Source organism: Mustela nigripes, chromosome 6, assembly GCF_022355385.1.
Source record: "Mustela nigripes isolate SB6536 chromosome 6, MUSNIG.SB6536, whole genome shotgun sequence".
NCBI classification, from domain to species: domain Eukaryota; kingdom Metazoa; phylum Chordata; class Mammalia; order Carnivora; family Mustelidae; genus Mustela; species Mustela nigripes.
The window spans coordinates 97,428,097-97,450,412 of record NC_081562.1 but is presented as its reverse complement, the minus strand read 5'-3'; the positions used below and the strand labels follow the sequence as shown (position 1 = coordinate 97,450,412).

The window sequence follows — 22,316 nt, the reverse complement described above, 5'->3', positions numbered from 1 at the left end:
GCGTTATCTTTTCCTTGCTTCCCAGATAGCCATCTGTCCTAGTTGGAGCAGGGAAGCTGGAATTCAGGGACCATGTAGAGAAGGGGAAGAAAAGTGAAAACTAGTTGTAACCAAATTTTTGGAAATAGAAGGTTGCCCTTGGAATTTAGTGCCTAATGACTTTTTATCTTATCCGCCTGGTTCTCCCGGCCCTTCCTGCTACTTTGAGATAAGGCTCTAACCTAGACCTTCTTTCAAACTCTCCACATCTCTCCATCCTCTGTCAAATCCCCTACTCCCTTATTCAGAGTTAGCCTTAGCTGATGAATTAGGATAGAGTCCATTTGAGTGAACACACTGATTTTTGAATGGTGGATATCACCTTTCTTGCCTGGAGGGATGGGGTTGCATTTTACAAGTGACTCTGGATTTATAAGAAGGAAATTTAATTTGTCCTATTTTGGGCATCATCATAAAAGAAGCCATATGAATATTACATCTTTTTCCCAGTCAGTTCCCCTAAAACTTTCCATTTTCTTATAGCTTCCACTGGTTTTCTTGTAGACCCACTAATTCTCTAAAGCCCTGCTTGGGGTGTTCAGTATCACCCCCTCCCTTACCTGCCCTCCTACCGGTTTCTATGACAGACAGCAACTGGGCGTAGGTGGTGTGGGGTGGGGGTCGGGGGGAGGGCAGGGGAGAGATTGGGACAGCTGCAGCCATTTATAGGGATTGCTTCTGAGTTGGGGACCACCTCTGTTGGGGGAGGAAGGGGTGGCTGGGGACTCTTGGCACAAAGAATGCAGCTGACCCTAGAGTCAGTGATGCAGCCACCCGGAGCTGAGCTCAGGGAAGGCATTTCCTCCCGTTGGGGCTCTTCACAGAGAAGTGTATGGGATTCCTGCTCCCTGGTACCTGGAAGCTTTTGGGTTCCTATAGAATGCAGTTTGCAAGCAACTTCACTGACTGGTAAGGGGAAATGGCTGCTAGGAACCACTTCAGAAAAGAAGATCCAGGAACAGGAGGCTCCATCTGGACGAGGCCTAGGAAACGTTCCTCCACCGTTAGCAATGCTGTGGCCTCTCCCTTCGGTAGCTCCTCTGGGGAGCTCTGTTCTCGCAAATGCTTGAGTCAGCAGTAGCTTTGGGGCACATTTGTGGACGTGTGTGATTTTTCCCTAAGCTTCGGGATGAGATGAAAATGTTTTTTCCTGGACCCAGAAAACTATCCCTGAACTCCGGAGTCTCAGTCAGGCATTCTCAGATTGGATCACCTGGGGATCATATTACAGTGAAGATTCTGATACAGTAAGTCTGGAGTGGGACCCGAGAGTCTGCATTTCTGATATGATCCCAGGTGAAGCCAGTGCTCCTGGCCCAAGGACACATGGAGTAATGAGAATCTGAAGCTGTACTGTCTACTACATTAAGCGCTAACCATTGTGACTGCTTAAGCTTAAAGATAAACGAATTGAAATTAAGTAAATAAAAAAAATTCACTCTCTCAGCTACACTAACCATAATTTAGATGCTCGTTACCCACATGTGGCTGTTGGCTGCCATATTAGATTACACAGATTAAAATATTTTCATTATCACAGCAAGTTCTGTTGGAAAACATTAGTTTACAGTAAGCCTCAGTTTCCCTCTTTTACTTTTTCATCCATTTGTTCACTGAACATCTGTTACGTGCCGAGGAGGATGGTTGGTCCTGGCCATTAATGGATGGTTCCAGCTAACAGATAAAGTAAACGTCAGCTACCCCAAATGTAATGTTCTTAAAGTAAAGATACCTATAATATGGTGAGGGAGTCTTAGTTGGTAACAGTGAATGTTGCCACGCAGGTTAGAGGAAAAGGCATCACTAGGGCATTTCATGTGTGTGTGTGTGTTTTTAAAGATTTTATTTATTTGACAGAGGTCAGAAGTAGGCAGAGAGGCAGGCAGAGAGAGAGGAGGAAGCAGGCTCCCCACCCAGCAGAGCCCAATGTGGGGCTTGATCCCAGGACTCTGAGATCACAACCTGAGCCAAAGGCAGAGGCTTAACCCACTGAACCACCCAGGCGCCCCGTGTATTCTTTTTTTAAAGACTTTATTTATTTATTGAGAGGGAGAGAGAGTGTGTAAATGCGTGTAAGTTGGGGGAAAGGGAGAATCTCAAGCCGACTAAGCACAGAGCCTGACGCGGGGCTTGGTGTCGCAACCTGAGCTGAGATCAAGAATCAGATGCTGAACTGACTAAGCCCCCCAGGCACCCCTCATGTGTGCACATAGCACAGAATTGAGGTCCTTAGGAGGTCGGCTACTGACAGTACATTTTTACCATTGCAGGGCCATAATCATCAGAAATGGAGAAATCATCCCCATGTCTTCAGAATTTACCCCCGAGACTGAGCGCCAGCGACTTCAGTACCTGGTAAGAGTCATGTCAGTTTGGTGGAACGCCGTGGCGTTGGGGATGGTGTCGGAGCTGTTTCAGAGAAACGTGTCGCTATTGACATGGGAGCAGGCCCACAGCAGTCAAACGACATATGGTCTTAACTCCCCCACACACACCTTCTGGATCGCACATCCTAGCTCTGCGTGTGACAACACACTCCACCTCCGTGAATTTATTATTGTGGCTGTTTTCCTCCCATCTGTGACCAGTCGAAGACACGATGTGCTCTGTTTCTTTTAATGGTTTGGTATGTACAATATGAGATGGGGTGTTGGATAACACAGTTACCATTCTTCTACCCCTCCCTTGAACTTAAGATGGGGGCTCAGTCCTGAGGAGGAGGGCAGCCCCGAGATCCCACTGATACCCCACCACCACTTCACACGCAGGTATGAAGTCTCAGGGGCCCTTTGGGAACGACGCAGGTGTTAGAAAACCTGTTTCTGTCCTGAAAATAAGTTCTCTGTGTAGCTCACACTCTTCAGATTGAAATTACGAGTAGGCTATAGGAGGGCTATTTGGTTTTTCAGATCTTGAGAGTTTTTGCTTCACCTCAAGATTTGAGTTTTCTGGAAAAGAGAAGGCACTTCCCTGTTCCTCAGATTCCAGGGTCAGGGCATTTGGCTTTGAACCTCAGCTCAGCGACAGTGGCAATCATGCGAGCTTATGATCTTTGGGGACCAACAGCGTGATTATTCGTCCTATGGATGACATCTTTTTTCTTGCCAACTGGCTTTCTTTTCAGACAGCACAGCTAAGGTAGTGATCCTCTGCTCTTAGGAAGAAATTGATCCTGGCTATTCAAGAAGGACTTTGCTCATGTCTTTGCATTTCGGCGTATGTGAACAGTCCAGGTTTGATCACTTTGACCAGCTTAGAAAGGGCTGTGCACGTTCCCTTAGCTTCCTTGTCTAGTTTGTTTTACTCAATATATATCTAAGCCGTGTTGGTCTGGTACATAATGACAGCAGGAATCCAAACCCAATATAAAAACATTTGTTTCTCTCTTTCACCAACTGTTGTTCTCTAACCTTTCTGTTTTTTTGTTTTGTTTTGTTTTTTGGTTTTTGGGTTTTTTTTTCCCCAAACGAATAAACTTGTAGCCACTCCGGGGAAGCCCAGGCTTCAGAACGCTCATTCTCTTTTGCAGTCTGGGTGGGGGAAGGGACCCTGCAGCAGCCGTAAAATATCCTCATTCCTGTGCCAACTCGCTGACTTGTGGGCTGGCTAACATTGTGCAAGTCTCTCAACCTTTCCAGACCTCGGTTTCTCACTTACACAGTGGGAAGCTAGACTAGGGGATCACCAGGGACCTTCAGGCTGCAAGATCCTTCCAAGTAGAGTTCATAACAGCTGCCCTCCTGGTCACCTGTCTGGCTTTCCCCAATCCATCTTCCACAAAGCCACCCTAGTGAGCTGATCGTGAAATGTGTCACTCCCCTGCCTAAAATCCTTTTGGCTCCTCAGAATGTGCAGAATGCGGACCACACTCGGTAGACCCAGAATCATGGTCTCCATCCACCTCTCCTCCATCATTTCTCTGCTGCCCCTACCAACGCCACCACATGTCTCAGGCTGTAGGCAGAGAACCACCTTCCATTTCTGGGCCACACCTTGATCTCCCCAACCTGCATGCCTTTCGACATATGCCCTTCCTGGGTAGCCTTCCCCTGTCTTCTGCCAGGGAAACTGCTCTTCGTGCTTTGAGACCCCAGTATAAATGTCACATCCTAGGAAGCTTCCTCTCCCCCTCCTAGGGGTGGGTGTCAGCCCCCCGTGCTCGTGCCCTGGAAGTACCCCACAGAAGCCCCATGCTGTTGTATTGCTGGTTGCCATCCCACTTCCCCTTCCCGACTGAGTCCTGGAGGGCAGGCTCCTTGCCTTTGTCACTTCCTGTTGTACCCCACATGGAAGAGATACTGAACCAGGATTCGTTGAATAAAGGGAAGAAAGAACCAATATCTGTATTGACTTCTGGATCATTACCACACAGTACTCTCCTCTCCTCCTTCCCCTGAAACCTGTCACAGTCCTTTGCCTGGCCATGCCTCAAGCATGTCTTCATCACCTCCTTGCCCTTTCGTGAAAACTGTGTCCTGTTTTCCTGCTGAAACCAATGGGAAACAGCAGGTTGACTTTTTTTTGTTGTTTTGCAATGATTTCATGTCTTCATGTTACAAGAACGGTACACAGAGTTCAAAAATGCTAACTTTTAGGGAGGGATGGGAATGCTGACATTTATCAGATTCCTAATATTGGTCGCATATTTTTTGATGGTCACAATGAGATGTTGTTTCTTCCGATCTCAGCTTTGTCGTGTGACTGTGTCTGTGATTTCCACAAGGCCCCTTCCTGATTCACAGCTTCATCATCAGTAACGGACGTAGAAAGCCTTAGAAGACAGGTTTAAAGACTAAGTGAAAACTACGTGGAGAATTCTTTTGTGCACAGAGTCCTCATTTGATTATTATTTGATGAATCAGTCTTGCCACTTCAAATCCTACTGGCCTGCAAACCACAATGATTCTGTCCCTCTTTTTTTTAAATTTAAGAATCACTCCTTATGTTCCTAAAGATGAATGTGTGTTTTTGTGTCACTCAGACAGTGTGTACACTCTTAGCCCACAGAACTGAGCCTAATTGCTGAATTTCTAAAAGGTAAGAAAGCCGTCCCCGTTCTTTTTCATCCTTACTTCTAAATCGTTCACGTTTCTCTGGTTTATAACTATTCTTCCCAAACAACAGAACTGTAAATGACCAGAACATAAAATATCCTGGCTGTCCAACTTCCCGTTCTGTCAGGAGTCTAGAAATGTATGCTTCAAATTGAACAAATCCAGTAACTGCAGTCACATGATCTGTGATGCAAATCTTTTGTTTTTGAGTGAAGTTTTGAGTGAATTAGGGGGTTTATAGTATAAAGTGTTAAAAATAATATCAAGGGGTGCCTGGGTGGCTCAGTCATTAAGCGTCTGCCTTTGGCACGGGTCATGATCCCAGGGTCCCAGGGTCAAGCCCTGCATCAGGCTCCCTGTTCAGTGGGAAACCTGCTTCTCCCTCTCCTACTCCCCCTGCTTATGTTCCCTCTCTCACTTCTCTCTGTCTGCCAAATAAATAAATACAATCTTTTAAAAAAATAAAAATAATATCAGTTATGAGAGGAAAACAGTAGTGTGATAACTTCTCTCAGCCCAGCCCAGACACGGCTATATGATCACACGATGTCTCTGAAGGACACCTCCCTTGAAATATTCACTATAGGTTCTGAAATCACAATGAAAAGTAACCCCATGGTAATATAAAGCACAGTATATATCGTAATCCTTTTAAGTGCATCTAATCCTACCAGTTCATTTTTTTCTTGGAAGATCAGTTCCCTTGAACTAATTATGAAACACTTTAGTGTAATGGGGATTATAGTATTCTTTACGTGATCTAAACGAGTTAGTACATCCCTAGAAAGTTAACAATGTACTCTTTATTCTCAGGTCAAATTAAATTTTCTTTTGATGATGTGTGAGGACACATTTATGATAAAATCATTAAAGCTTCTAGGTCCCTGGAGACTGGACTTGAGCATGTGTCTGCAGTTCGATGTGTAGAAATGGTTAATGGTTTTCTTGGAGGCGGCGAAGATTCAGAGCTCCTTGTACGTGAGCCGTTTTGATCCACATCGAAGAGGAATGTTCTTGGTATGCACAGGCTGGACGTTTGGGGATTCCAGCACTGGAAGCAGATTACAAGATGATGGATGAGGCAGGCATGTTAGTTTTGTTCGGTCTTGCGTCCTGACCTCGGGAGGGCCCTTCATGCCGCTCTCCCGTGATGTGAATTTTGTTCCATAGATTCTTGGGCAGGGTGATTAATCAAGCAGGCTTGAGGGTTTGACGTGTTCACACGGAATGTGGCAGGTGTGTGGCGAAGGGGTCAGGGGCTGTGAACTTCTGCCCCAGCAGCCAGGGAAAGCCGCTATCCTACCGTCACGGGTAAGCCTCGCTCTTCTGTCGCTGCGCCTTTTTTTTTTTTTTTTTTTAGTGTTTCTAGGATGATTGAAGTAAAATATTTAAGGAGGTCCACCAAGCTAAATGGAATGTTTGGATGGAGTCAGGGCACAGACGGGAGGGAAGGCAGTCTGGTCATGGTTGTGTCTTGGCGGAATTTACTGCTTTGATGCTGCAGCCTGCAGAAAACCACCCCCACCTCTGCTTCAGGTGACAGCCAGAGATGGATCTCCCTCAGGGGGATGTCTGGAGCCCCAAGGTGTGAGAGTGATGGCTTCCCCTCCATTCTGCCTAGACATATTTATAAACTCTGATTTGATTACATTAAGATGTGCTGGTATCATCAAACCTTCAAATAATGTACTTCTGTCCTTGTAGATAATCCAAGTCGGCAGCTGTTTTTCATCAAGGGCAATGTACAGAAGAGATGAAAGTGGGTTTCAAATACACATTTGATACGTACAAGTGCAACATTATCCGAGGTGATTTCTTGCAGTGTCCTTGGAACTACCCCCAGCCTTTTCTGCCAAGTTCGATTGTTTGCGTGCCGTTTCTCTGGTGTTGGGTTTGGAAAGTTTTCAAGGTGGATGGTATTGCTCCTCTTGGCTTTTTGGGATTTTTCATGCTCAAGAATGATCTCCCAAAAGTATATTCCTTAACCTGCTTTTTAAAACAGGATACTGTAATGTGGGGGAGGGTCAAGTGTGCTTGTGTATGACCCAGCACCCCCACCATACCATTTAGTCTCGAGAGCAGGTCGAGCCCAGGAGGCCTTTAGTCATAGGGCGGCAACTTCACCATCACGGTGCTTCGCTTGATGACTGAGTCATGGAAAAATCTGCTCCAATCCTCTCTCTTTTTTTCCCCTTTTAAACCTTTCTCGCAAAACTGCCTGTGAGTTTCAGAATTTCTAATTGAAATACGGCAGTTTAAAAATGGCTGGCCTTTCTCTTTCTTTCTTTCTTTTTTTTTTTATATTTTATTTATTTATTTGACAGAGGAGAGAGAGTTCACAAGTAGGCAGAAAGGCAGGCAGAAAGAGAAGGGGAAGCAGGCTCCCTGCCAAGCAGAAAGCCCGATGCAGGTCTTGATCCCAGGACCCTGAGATTATGACCTGAGCTGAAGGCAGAGGCTTAACCCACTGAGCACACAGGCGCCCCATTTTTCATATGTACTATAGGTTTGACTGATGACACAGGTGCACAGAGAAGCCAGGCGAGTTTTAAAGCACAGAAATGGCACCACCCAGACTTTTTGAGACAGAGCTTCTTTTTGGCAGCCTGGGAGTGCTGCTTGGCTTCTCGGAAGACTCTGAGAGACATTAGCCCCTGTAAGTGAAACTCACCACTAACAGAGCCTTGGTTTTTGTTTTTGTTTTTTAAGATTTTATTTATTTATTCAAGAGAGAGGGAGAACACAAGCAGGAGAAGGGGCAGAGGGAAGCAGACTTCCTGATGAGCAGGGAGCCCGATGCAGGGCTCAATCCCAGGACCCCAGGATCATGACCTGAGCCGAAGGCAGATGTCCAACCGACTGAGCCACCCAGGTACCCCCAGAGCCTTGATTTTGAAAATGAATATAAATGGATGTTTTGTGTAATTCCAGGTCAGGAGGAGTCAGAGGCTTGGTGTTGAGGTATTCTAAACACCCTGAGCAGACCTAAGAAAATGAATTCCGCACAGCTAAACAAAGTAACCACGAGAATGTATCCCTAACTACTTTTATTCTTTAAAAAAGCTCAGTCTTTCTGCACAGTTGCTACACTCATAGAATCTTTAGACTCTCTGAAACCCCTGTCCCTTGCAACATTGTGAAGGAAAAATGGGACACATAAAGCCAGAGCCATCTGTCCATAGGGTCCCTTAAAAATTGATCTGAGTGTAAAGAAGCAAGATCGTGTAGTGCATCCTTTAAAAATGTTAAAGTTAAATACGTTCTGAAAGAGGTAGACAGCATTCACGGAGGTTTACCAAGACAAACATTAACTGTATATACAGTTTTCTCTTCTCCAGTTGCTTCATCTGTGAAATCCGGTAATTACGGGCTCCTCCCATGACAGGATGATGACTAATGAGTTAATATTTATAGTGTGCTTACAACAGTGCCTAGATCAGAGACAAAATAAAATCTCTTCGCTTCATGTCTAACTGTATATGACAACTTTTGTATGGCCGTCCTGCCTTCGGGACTACTTCTGTGGCCTTTTATAAAATTTATAAATTCCATTTGCATATGCAGAGGGATTGAAGATATGCAGGCACATTCTTTTTGCTGACATGAGTTGTTCTGTCTTCCAATGAATTCCTTTCCCAGATTTTTACTTGGGAGGAAAAAAGCATTAAGCATATAAATATGGAAACTTTATATGTTTTATGTAAATGAATACTTTTTACCCCTTATTCTATACATTAAACTGTTGCAGAATTGACAAATCTAGGCAATTTTGTTTAATATATCCATTTGCATACCAGTTTCCATGTGGCTCCTTTAGCGTAAGCTATAAATTTTACAATTTTAGAGTTATTTTAGGGGCACGCTTTTCTCTGGTTGATCAGCACAGTCCCATGTAGAAATTTAAATGTGAATCTTTCTTGACATCCATGTAGCCAGACAGAATTTTATCAATATTCAGTTTCATAATGGCATATATACATAAGCTTGGTTCCTGTTACTTTGGGATTTTTAAGGACAAATTAAGACAGAGAATCCTTATGAAAGACTCCAACGCATACATATTTAGATCTCAGCCATTAACATTTTCCCTTCATTTTTGTTTAACCCAAACCAAAATATTCTATCTCTGCACTGTAAATCAGGCAGCCAGCCTTGGCTCTGGGATCACCGTCTCATTTGACTGGTAGTGTGACCATCAGTGGCTTGGCTGATGTTATTAATTTCATTGCATTCGTGACCTTAGACTTTCTATCATGGTAAATCACCCTGAAATGTAAGGCTTTCAGTCTTTCCGTCATAAAATCTGACAAGGTTTTTCCCTTTCTATGGGCAAGAAAGAGGAGAGATTGCTCAGGGGTGGGTTTTGTTCTGTTTTGTTTTGGGTTTGGGTTTTTTTGGTCTTAAGATTTGTGTTAAACACTGAAAATCCTCATTTTGGCAACTTCCATTCAAATACTGAGAGGTCCGAACATTTAACAAATTAGTTCCTATAAAAGTTCTCTAGTAAGAGGACTTCGCCAACTATTTCCTGCTATGAAATCTGCCCTCTCGTTGAACACATGAGTGTTTTTACCTTCCGTATCTTGCCAATGGGAGTAGAAATTGGAACAACTACTTTGAAAAAGGGTTTGGCTCAGCAGTTCTAATCCAAGGTAGGCACCTAACCAGAGGGTACACAAATGTTCACCAAACTAGAATGTGCACGGCAGCATGGGTTGTAGTAGCACAGACTGGAAACTATTCACATGTCCCTGGAAAGCAGAATGCATAAGACACTTGTCAGCCAGAGTCATGGCCTGGAATGCCACACAGTACTGAGAATGAACACGTTTTAATTACATGCAACAGTGTGGATGAATCACACAGACTTAACACCCAGCACCGGGGGCAGCTTATAGGATTCCATAGAAAGTGCACAAAGAAGAGGACCCAACCCAGAGGTTGGGGTGGTGCTAGGGAGAGCAGTGGTTGGATGGGGTCCTGCCCCCAGGTGCTGCTAACATGTTGTTTCTTGATCTAGATCCCAATTACATGAGCATGGCCAATTTGTCAAAATACGTGGGCCCATACTCATACGATATAGTAAATTTACTGTGTATATATTATTCCTGCTCAAAAAAAATTTTTTTTTACAAAAAATACTACCACTTTATTGAACTGGTTATTACTCTTTGTGGGAGGGACCTTCTTCGGGGCTCCGCAGGAGCCCATGGAGAAGCAGCTAGATCGGTCCCCAAGATAGGCACCCTTCTGCCTCGTCTCTGTTCTTTCCTAAAAGCACCTTCAAAAGCCCCTCCATTCACCATGCTGCTTCGCACTTCCTCACCTCTCCCCTTGCTGCTCTGGCCCCAGACACCTTCGGTGACCAGCTTTTCAGATACTTTTCAGATTCTTTCTGACCCATCCAATGAGTGCCCCACTCTTTATCCCTTAGCCCCGGGAATATCTCCATTCCACCCAAGAGCCTTCTTCAGTCTCCCCAACTCGTGCGAGAGCTCTGAATAAAGGGATTTCTTTTTTTGTTATTCTTTGAATCCCTAGCCCCTGATACCTGGCACATGGGGGAGTTCATGTGTTAGTCACATGCATTCCTTTGGCTGGGTACCCCCAGACCTTGGATAATCCTCTTGCTAGCTGGCACTACTCACTGGCAAGATGACCACAGAGCAGCAGAAGGTACTTTTATTAAAAGGAGTAAGCATTTTGTGTTTCCCAGTATGCAATTTTGAGTCGCCTCAGGACCCACCATCTCAGTGTCTACAGGAAGCCTGGTGCTCTGCCTCCTCCTGTAACCATTCCATACATATCACTCTACTTCTGGGTCCCGCTTCCCCTCCCTGTGTCCACCCTGCCTTGCGAAGGTGTACAAAGCTCTCCAGTGGTCTGGGAAGGTGGAGCTCAGATCCATGTGTTCCAGAATGAGACAGACCTGGGTTCAGATTTCTCATCCACCTCGCTCTAATGAGAGGCTTCCTAGAAGGTTCTGGAAGGCATCTCTTTTTCAGGCTTGTCCCCTGCTGAATCCCTTTGTGACTCAGATTCTCACTGGTATGGGGTGGTTGTGTTTGTTCACAGTAAGTGCTTACTTCTGTCCCCTTGCAGCTAGTTTCTGCCAAGAACTAGAGAGCAAAGCAGCCAGAAGGCATTTGATCCTCCTTCCCCATCTCTGGTGTCTTGCTGCCTCTTGGCACAGCAGGTTACTCTAGCATCGTTTCCCTAGATGAGCTGACCGTCTTGTCCCTGGACAAACATAACCATGTCTGGAAGTTTATCATCATCAGCTGTACAGACACTAAGTGGCAAGGATAGGCCCTACCCTCTTTCTAGCAAACCTGCGCTCTTCAGACTCCCTAAAGGTCTCCTGGCAGCCTGTCTTTGGTTTGGTAGGGGCAGTAGTTACCAAGCTTTCTTTCCAGGGGTCATTTGTGGCAACACATGACCTTCAGTGTACCTCCACCCCCACCCCTCAGTTAGGAACATTCTGTTATGCTTCCTTGTGGGAGAGTCTCAAAGTTTAGGATAAAAATGGAGGTACAAAGAGTGTGTCCTTTTTTTTTTAAACATGAAACAGGCCAGCACACTTTAAACTGGATTTTAGTATAAAATATGTCTCTGGGTTTCTAGTCAGCAAGCTTATTAAGTAGAGAAGAGACATGACATTGTTTGGATATTCTTAGGAATGTGAAATACCATGAGGCTTTAAATGGTGTAACTGCACCCACACACATGTGGTTTTATAGGAAGGTATCTATCAAATTCTAAAAAGTTAACTAAGTCCAGAATACAGTAATATGTGTCCAAGATTGTTTTTATGTGCCATGGAACTGAGTTTTAAGTTTTTCAAAAAATTGAAAGCTATACTGTATTATTTTACAAAGTTTAATTACCAAATGTAATTGCGTAAAGCAGGTCAGAGTGTCTCGTATTTGTTCTCCCAGCAGATGCTTACTTGGAGTCTTTACTGTGTTAGGTGCTATGCTAGGCCCTGGCCTATAGCTAAGGTTTGAAAATAATGAGCATACTTAAGTGTGGCTGGTATTATTTTCATCACAGTGCAGATGTTCTAACATACATATGCCCAAATATTGTCATTATAGAGAATGAGCTAAAATATATCCAGCATGTGAGAAAAACAAGGAGAGTGTCCAGAATTTTTATTTTGTAGGGATCTTAATGTGTTCATGCTCCCCTGTCTTGGATTTTTATCCCGTTAAGGCCCACAATTTTCACAGGCCAGCATCCCTATGAAACGTGCCTTGGGAAAGGACAGTAGTCTTGTATACCTGTTTATGAACTGTCCAGATAGGAGCCGTCGAGCAAAACATTCTAAAATCATCCAAAAGTCTTAAAAGTTTGGAGTCAAGATACCATTGGACTTTATTGCTGAGAGGAATCTAGTAAGTTCTTACACCCACATTTTATAGTCTTTAGACTTTGGGTATGTTGCTTGTATTGAATTCAAAGTAAAATCACTTTTGAGGCTCAAGATTCCAGAAGGCTGACAAGAGTGATGCTTCTGGTGAGACAGGACAGCTCTAGCCAAGTAACACTAGCAAGTTGTGTTGCTTGAATGCTGCGTAGCCTCTGAGAAGTTGTTTCTGAGTTGCCTAGTTGTGGTCCACTCTGCTTCTGAGAATAGAATGTCTATATGCTGGGCTGTTGAGAAGCAGTGGGCTTTGGCATCCCCTGAATTCAAGCCTCGTGGTAGGCCCTTCCCAGTGACGTTAGCATTCCCTCAAATTATTGGAATAACAAGGGGCAGTGAAGCTCCTCTCAGTGATTTTCTAAAACTTACTTTAAAAACGGGGCTCTCATATTGGGATTACATCAAAATAAAAAGCTGCACAGTGAAGGAAACAGTCAGTAAAAAGGCACAGTACAGAATGGGAGAAGATATTTGCAAATTGCGTATCCAATAATGGATTAGTATTCAAAATATATAAAGAACTTCCACAACTCAGCACCCAAAAAACAAATAATCTAATTTTAAAATGGGCAGAAGACATTAATATACATTTTCTCCAGAGAAGACATACAGATCACCAACAGACAAATGAAAAGTTGCTCAACATCACTCATCATCAGGGAAGTACAAGTCAAAACTACAATGAGATGTCATCTCACACCTGTCACAATGGCTAAAATCAACAACACAAGGAACAACAAGTGTTGGCGAGGATATAGAGTAAAAGCAACCCTCTTCCACTGTTGGTGGGAATGCTGACTGGGCAGCTACTATGGAAATTAATATGGAGGTTTCTCAAAAAGTTAAAAATAGAAATACCCTATGATCCAGTAATTTGACTACTGGGTATTTATCCAAAGAATACAAGAACACTAATTTAGAGGAATGCATGCACCTCTGTTTGTAGGAGCATTATTTATAATAGTCAAGTTATGGAAGCAGCCCAAGTGTCCATGGATAGATGAATGGATAAAGAAAATGTGATACACATACACACATGAATATTATTGAGTCATAAAAAAGAATTAAATCTTGCCATTTTCAGTCTCATGGATGAATACTTAGAAAGTATTATGCTAAGAATTTAAACAAATGAGCAAAGGAAAAAGAGAAACTAAGAAACAGACACCTCACTATAGAGAATAAACTGATGGTTACCAGAGGGGAAGTGGGTAGGGGATTAAGAAGTGCACTTATCAGGGCACCTGGGTTGCTCAGTGGGTTAAAGCCTCTGCCTTTGGCTCAGGTCATGATCTCAGGGTCCTGGGATCGAGCTCCACATTGGGCTCTCTGCTCAGCGGGGAACCTGCTTCCCTTCCTCTCTCTCTGCCTGCCTCTCTGCCTACCTGTGATCTCTGTCAAATAAATAAATAAAATCTTAAAAAAAAAAAAAAGTGCACTTATCATGAGTCCTGGGTAATGTGTGGAACTTTTGGATCACTGTATTGTATTTCAGGCAAAACTAAATAACACTGTAAGTTAACAATATTGGAATTAAAACAAAAACTTTATTAAAAATAAGTAAAAAAAAAAATAATGATTTTTAGGGTTTTCATTAATAATCATATTCAATAGTAGAAATGGTTATAAATACAGGTAAGTTAAATAGAAAGCTGTAAGATAACATTTTACATTTAGATGCCTGAGAGTATGTACTTACATAGATGTGTTCATAGAGGACCATGTGATGGACTGTTTAAGCTGCTGTCCCCCAAAAATTTATGTTGAAGCCCTACCCCCCGGAGTGCTAAATTTGAAGATAGGACCTTTACAGAGGGAATTAAGATTAAATGAGATCGTAAGAGTAGGACCGTCATCAGATAGGAGAAATGTCCTGAGAAGAAGAGACTCGAGGGGTCTCCGTGTCTCTCCCAAGAGAGACCGAGGAAAGCTGGCTTGAGGCACAGTGAGGTGAGTCTGCCAGCCTCGCAGCGAATCTGCTGGCCCCTGGATCTTGGACTTCCCGTCCTCCAGAGCTGGGAGACAGAGTGTTCAAACACCCAGTCTGTGGTATTTCAACGTAACAGCCCACCTAAGACGAAGTACAAAAACTCCCATGAGCACCACAGAAAAAGATACACCCAAAGGCGCAGAAGTATGTTTTCCTCTGAAAACCTACAGGTGTGTGCACCATTGTACTATAGCATCTCATTTTTCGTGAATCAATCACCTATTTGCTCTACTTACTTCTTGAGTTGTTTTTTCCTTAACACCAGTAACTCCTGTTGGGTCTGACAAATACCAATGATAGTGAGTATTGAAATTGCTGGTAAGAAGGAGCCCACGATTAGGATATGGACGGTGAATTTTAAAAATAGTAAATACATGTCCTAGGTATATCCTAGCTGGCTCATCCTCGCAGGGAGAGGTGAGGTGGCCCGTGCAGAGAGTGGGCTGCTCAGGACTTCCCAGCTGCTTTGCAGGCGTCTGCCTCAGCAGGTCTTCCCCTTACCACTGCCCAGGCCAATGTGTACTAGCAGAAAGGGTGTGAGAGTACCTGGTTCCAGCACCATCAAAGGGCCACTCAGCCTCCTGGTAAGGGGGCCAAATACTGGGATGCTGCACACTGACCCCTTTTGGTCACTTGAGTCTGTGAAGAAATGTACTTAGAAAAGGCCTTTGGATCCTAACCTGCTTGCTAATCATATACATGTGTGGTATTTACCTGTATTGCTATACACGTGTTCACTTATATGTACGTGTTTCCGTAGTGTAGTGGTTATCACGTTCGCCTGACACTTATATGTACGTCTGTGTTTTATATGGATCTGTGTATATATGATTCCACTTACATAAGCTCATGTATACACACACACACACTCTCTCTCTCTCTCTCTCACTGACATACATTGTTCGATAACCCGCTTTTTGCAAATACATCTACTCTTTCCGTATCATTATGTATTCTCTATATTGTCAAAATAAATGATACCACAGAATTTCTTTGTATGGATTTTTACTCATTTATTTCCTCACAGTATTATTAAGGGATTTCTTCTGGCTACTTCAGGAGCATCCTTACAGCCAAGCTATGTGCAATCTGTAATTTTTTTTTAACTGGATCCTCACAGGTACCCATTGACGATTCAGACTTTGCATGGTCCAGGAGTAACAGGGCCACAGGGATTTTCCCACTTTTTGTTTTTTGTAAATGCATGTGCAGGTTGAAGGGCTGGAATGGGTGTTACGGACATGGTGTGAAAAACCACCCAGCCCTGGCTGATCACCTTGGGCAATGTCTCTCAAGTTCTCTGGGTCTTCATTCCCCATCTGTCACTTGAGTCTGTGGCACATGATTTGTAGGGTTGTTGATGTAGTAACAGGTGTACCGAGTGGCTAGTATTGGTAGCCCCTAAGTCAGTGTTCGAGCAACTTGGGGGGGCTGGGGAGAAGAATGTCGTGCTGATGGGGTCCCACCGTTCTAGGGGATGACAAAGTGTGCATAGTAGATATTGCCATTCATTGATGGTTTATGCCTCTGCTCCTTTAGTCCGGACAGCTGGCTTCCTGGGCGTGTGACTCGTGCGTCTGCACAGGGCGTTGCACACGATTTAGTGATCTGCCCTTGCTGTCTAGAAATCTTTAATCTTGAACAGAAGCTCCATATTTTCATTTCACATTGGGACCCGCAGGTTCTGTAGCCAGTCCCCCCTGAAAGACTGTTGGCAGTGTAACATGAGAGCTCACAAAGCACGTGTCATAGTTAGGATGTAATAGGGCTCAGGCACCGTGAGAAGGATATAGTCATTTTTTTTATGAGAAGAGATGACTATGGTAAGTGCATTCATTTAATTATTAAACGTGTGAGATAAATACAGAGTTAATTTAGGAGAGTAAGAAACTGAGGCTCCAGAAGCTTAATCACCAACTACTAATAATAACTCTTAAATGCAGAACTTGGACTCAAACCCAAGTCTGTGTCCCCCAAAGCCCACACACTGACATGCCCTGTGAAGTATTAGTTTCCTCCCTCCCTCCTTCCTTCCCAAGGAACCTCTCTGTCAAATTCAGTGTTTAAGTGTTCTTGATATTCATCAGCAGCCCAACCCTCACTCCCAGCAGAGGTTGATGTAGAGCCCCTCAGAGATGGTGTAGAATTCCTGCCAGACCCCAGAACTTTGGGGGCTACAGTGGACAGTAAAGACCCTTCCTCTTGTCAGGACTGTTCTGCCATGTCTCCAAGCCTGCTCAGAATATCATTATCTGGCCCAGTCTAGCCAACCCAGTGACAATTCAGCTTGTTGCCTTTGATTCCTGATAGGCTTAGCCTGGGATGACCAACATCCAGCTGAACCTCCAGACTTCCATGAGAATCTTCAGGAGATCTGCCTATGTCAGGTCTTGGGAAAGAGGCTGTGGGAGATGCCTATTGCCAGTAAACTGAGGACATGGCCCTCTGTCCTGTGGCAGGGACCCCTTGCTTGCCTACAGTGCTAGGTCATGATTTGCTCTGCCCACTCTTCTCTGCGAGACGGTGAGAGAAGGGCAGCGGTGGGGAGAGGGAGGGAAGAAGGGAGGAAGAGAAAGGATCCATTCCACTACACTGCTAATAAGCAAGCGTATAGCGTGGTGTGGGGAAGCTTCAATGCAAGTTTGCTTACGGTGTGTGGCTTTCTAGCTGGAAAGTTAATACTTGAGCATTTCATCTCTCGGAGAGCTGGAGAGCTGGATTTGAATGTCGAACGTGACAATGAGACTGTTTGTTGTTTCAAAGCAATTCCCTAAGTGGCTGTTTGCTGAAGACTTTTGTAGTGTGAACAGAGATTTGGGGGAGGGGAAGAAGCCATCTGCTGTGCAATAGTCTTCCAATTACATGATCAAATTACTGCAGAGCAAAATGGAAGGAGTCCAACAGAAAGTTCCCGGCTGGTGTATCCAGCCCCAACCTGCTCTCTTGGCCATTGTGTTCATGTGGAGGTTCACGTGCAGGTTTCAAAGGCAAGGCCATGATCGCCGAGAGTGTGAGTAGGAGAGCAGAGAGAGCCAAGGAGGAGAGTCAGGGTGAGCTTTCTTGATGCGTCAACATGCCATTCAGGAAAGTGAAACAATCTTGGATTTGAATTAAAAAGTGAACTTCTGGAGAAACTCAGTTTCTTTTCCTTTTGACTTTTCCTTTTGACTTTAGTGATCCATGTCTCTGATTATAATTAATTTGTCACATGTAGTGAAGTAGTTACATCCCTTTATAAATTCATTTGGTGATTTTTATTTGCTGATAACTGTAGCTTTGTAAATCTAATTCTTTCCTTTAAAATAGAACAGTTTTCTTGTTTTTGAAATACGGACTGTCTTGATTTGCAAAACATTTTCGAGTCTTATTTTTTCTTCTAAATATGTGTATGTGTGTGTGTGTCCCCCCCCTTTCTTTTGCTATTAGGCATTCATGCAGCCTCACTTGCTGGGAAATGAGTTCACACATTTGGAGTTTCCAAGGAGAGTACAGAGAAAGGAGCTTGGAAAGAAGATGCTCTACAGGGACTTTAATATGACAGGCTGGTAAGAACACGCCTCCCTCTGCCTCAGCACTGCCACGGTATGTGTGAGGGATGCATCACCACTGTCAAAAGCCATTTATGCATTTGGAGCAGGTAGTGCAGCCGGAGACCTGGCTGGTGGTGAACGAATAGAGGAGCTGTGTCCACTTCTGCTGTTGGTGCCTGGATGCCAGTCCTCAGATCACGGGGCTGGCTTGCCTCAGTGCTGCTCTGAGGCCCTCCCTGGGGACACGAGACCCCACGAAGCTACATAATTCCTCGCTTCAGATGAGCAAGCATTTTTGAGGCTTTTAAAACTCATTTAGGTTGGTTTTTAGGTCAGCGGCTCCAAGAAATGGGCTAACAGCCTGTTGAGCCAGACTCACATGGATGTGAATCCTAACTCTGATCTTTCTAAATAGGCAACGTTGGATAAACTGCTTAACCCCTGGGAGCCCAATTTTCCAAGAATAAAGTGGAAAGTATTTTCTCTTATGGGGTTGTTGTCAGGACTGGAGGTAATGACCCATCTGCATTATTTCTTCACATTCAGAGCGAGATGAGAGTCTTGGCCGAGGGTTGTCCTCCTCCCATAGCACACCTGTGGCAACACCATATCCATCTCTGGAGTGGGTCAGTGGCTAACACGGACGCAGACCTCCTCTGCTTCTTCCGTATGAAAAATAGATACGGTGTAAAGTACATCTGCATAATAAGACTGCTGGAAGGACTAAATGAGAGTGTGCGGGGCCTGGGGTGTGAAAGTGTGGGTGAAGGTTTGCTGTTAGCCCCGAGGTAGTGAACCCTGATCCTCCTTCCGTTCTGGAGGAAAGCAGGAGGTTGAGACAGTGGACTCTTCCCCTTGGCATATCTCCAGCCTCGGCACAAAAGTAGTTTCCATGTCCTTTTCTTCATTGACCAAAATAGTCCTAACAGATGGTCACAGCCCAAATTCTTATGGTGGTGACTTCTGGGCTGGGAATGTACTCCTAGGCTGGGAATGCACACCTACGGAAGATAAAGGGGTGATCTGAGGCACTTCCAGTTGTCCTTTACCATCTAAAAGAGAAGATTGTCACCACTATCCACTCTTCATCTAGTGCAGGGTCAGCAAAATATGGCCCCAAAGCCAGATTCCACCCACGGCCCCTTTCTGTAATTGTTTTTAGTCCCACCATATTCACTTGTATACATTTGATCTTTGGCTACCCTCACTCTACAACAAGGTGGTTGAGTAGTTGGAGCAGAGACTGTATGACCTACAAAGCGTAAAATATTTACCCCTGTTCTAGAACATGAATGGATGTTGCAGAAAGGGTTCACCCTATTTGCAGCTCTGAGGGTCTGGAGTTTTGGTGCCCCAGAATCATTATCCTTACCCGGCTGGGTTGTCTTTGTAAGTTCATTTGTTTTGAATCAGCAAAATCATCACTTGTCACAGAAAAATGTAAGGTGAGGGCTACTCAAGTTGGAAAAGTGTGGTGGGGTTTTGTCTGGGGTTTGCAGAGTTTAGAATGATGGAAGGAAAGATGTCCTAGTTTAGGAATCCCCATGATTGCAAACACATAAACAAAAAAAGTGGATCTGCAAGACAGTGTGAAAGATGGCCAAAAAGAGAGCATCTGTGGGAAATCCGACTGAGTCGGTATCAAGGGAACATAGCCGAGGATAAGGGAAGCCATTCAGAGAAATACATTTACTGTGGGAGGCTGCAGGTTGTGCTGGTGTGTTTCTGAGGAGAATGAATGATGAAAGCAATGTTCTAGTTAGGCAGTCCTATGAAGGAGAATGATGAAAGCAGACTCAGGTAGCTAGAAGAAAACCAGCATAGAAATATGTATGTGAAGGGGCACCTGGGGGGCTCAGTCCGTTAAGCATCTGACTCTTGATTTCAGCTCAGATCGTGATCTCAGGGTCCTGAGATGGAGCCTCACATGGGGCTCCCTGCTCAGCTTGGATTCTGCTGCTCTTCCTCTACCCCCCCCCCCAAGCATGCTCGTGCTCTCAGGAGATCATGACCTGAACCCAAGGCAGGGGCTTAACTGACTCAGCAACCGGGGTGCCCCTAATTAGATAAATCAAGAGAAGGAAGGAAAGAGGGAAAGATTGCAGTCTCTGGGGCCGAAGAGAGGGATGGAAGCAGAAAACAGAGAAGGAAGGAAACAAACAAGAATCTGGGATTTAGTCCAGAGATAATTTTAAGGGTAAGTCATTAATTCCAATTAATGACTCTTGACAGGTCTCTTGAGCTAGCCTGTAATGCCCCAGGGAGTGGATGGCCTCCCCTGGTGCCTGACACCCAGTGAACCGCCAGGGATTATTAATTGGAGGAAAGAAAGGGAAGGGTGTGATTGACGGCAGTTGAGGGGGCGGAGCCCTTGTGGACGGCCCACGGGAAGGGTGGGGCGATAGGAGCAGGCTTTCATCTGAGATAGGTTAAGCTTGAGGCAAGGCTGTCTGTGTTCTTTCTATGCCAGAGGCCAATTAGATTTATGCAGTCACAACACACTCGGTAGACAAATGGCTGAAGATTACCCCTATTTTATAATTCTTAAAATGTAGATAAGTTCAGGGACTAGATTTCATCCAACTTTGTACATGCACACTCAGTCTCTTACACTCTTTTTCTCTCTCTCTCTCTCTCACACACACACCCCCACACACTGTGTTAGCATGATCCTAAGGAAAATAAGCAGTCCATAAATAAGCTGTATTTAATGTATGGAACTCCACAGAAGGTACCAAGTAACTGAAGAGCCAAGCCTGAGAATGGCTTCAGTCAGACATGGTTCACTGGCTTGTTTAAGCATGGTTCCCCACGCGGCTGTGGGCGCCAGCTCTGGCTCGGAGCAGAGATTTATGTAGATCTTTGTGTATTTCCTACCTGTTCTTTTGACCTGATAAGGACACTTAAGAAAAAGGAGAGCTTGAAATAAGTGGGGAAGTTTAGAACCAAGTTAGACCACTGCTCTTGTAAACTCCCGCCCTCCACCTTAATGAATTCCTTTTTAACTGAACCTCTCGGATCTAGCAGTTATCTTGTAGACTTAAAAAAAAAAAAAAAAAATGGGCTCATATTTTGCTGTTTCCAAGTTGTCTATAGAAAGAGAAAGGTGGCAAAGGAGTTCTATAGCAAGGGAGATGAAGGTCTGCGGCTCTTTCCCCACAAACGCCTTAAATTACTACCAAGTGGTTGGAATTGGTTGAAGGTGGTCGGGTGAGTGTTTGGTGTGTGTCACGCTCAAGGACACAGGCCCTTGCCACGTCCCTCTATGTTTTTGGGCTTCAGAATTAGCCTTGGCCTGTGAACTTGTTTTTCTGAAACCCTTCTACAAATCAAGGGTTCACATAATTCAAAGCCCTTTAATCTTTGTAGTAAATTCCTAGTTGTGGTGGTCATGTTTGTCTCCCCCATGAGTCCCCCACGAATCAGGATAGAAGTGGTCCTACCTGACAGTTATGGGAGGGACTAAGGGCCAGACACCGCAATGGGAGCTTTCGATGATCCCTCATCGTTAACAGTGAACCAGATATGTTTCACAGTTGCAGAAACTGAGGCCGAGGGGCTAAGTTTCAGGGCTACGTCACCAGTAGGAGGGGAGGAGCTGGGACATGAACCCCAGCAGCGTTACTTGGAGGAGCACACTATGTCTTGCGCCGGACTGCCCGTGGCTGAAGGACTCCTCCTTGTTCCCATTTCACAGCTGAGCAGGTGGAGACTCTGAGGGATTCGGTGGTTTGTTCAGCTTCTGCCAGTGTGAAAGTGTTCGAGCAAGGACTGCCAGGTCCGTGACTCCTAGAGCTCTTTCTGATACAATGCAACAGTCCGTTTTTCTTCAGGGCAAGATTAGACCTAATTACTCCGTTTGGAGCGGTGACCTGAAGTTAAGCAGGGGTCCCCCATCCACCAGGATTAGTGTCTCCCCGAAAGTACTTTAAAGAAGAGGAGGGGATGAATGAAGCATTTCAGGAGCCACTGAGGCACTAACTTTTCTGGTTCCTGGTCTGACCTCCTGTATTGCCAGACACATTAAACCTTGAGGCTTCATGCTTGTCCCTAAGAGTCTGTGTGATTTGGGGGTCCTCTTGTTGGGCAAGAGCCCTTGAGAACCAGGTCTCCGTGTTGCTGAGGACAATGGCCTGCTCTCATTCCCAGCGTCGTGGCAGCTGTCCGAGGCACGAGGCACATCTGCGGCAGAAAGGAAGGTGAGGGAGAGGCTGGCTGTCAGCTCCGCCGGGGGCGGGGCTTGTCTCATCATCAAGGATGAGTGTGTTTCCTCCTGA

At 44.7% G+C, this 22,316-nt stretch overlaps 1 protein-coding gene across 2 annotated transcripts in view; it reads left to right on the top strand.

The window, feature by feature from the left end:
- PPM1H (protein phosphatase, Mg2+/Mn2+ dependent 1H) overlaps window positions 1-22,316 on the top strand; it is a 254,172-nt gene that overhangs the window by 167,001 nt on the left and 64,855 nt on the right. For both annotated transcript variants that reach the window (XM_059403605.1, XM_059403606.1), the window contains exons 5-6: window positions 2,310-2,394; window positions 17,936-18,054. In XM_059403605.1, the coding sequence (XP_059259588.1) occupies window positions 2,310-2,394; window positions 17,936-18,054 (204 nt within the window). The remainder of the gene's footprint in view (window positions 1-2,309; window positions 2,395-17,935; window positions 18,055-22,316) is intronic.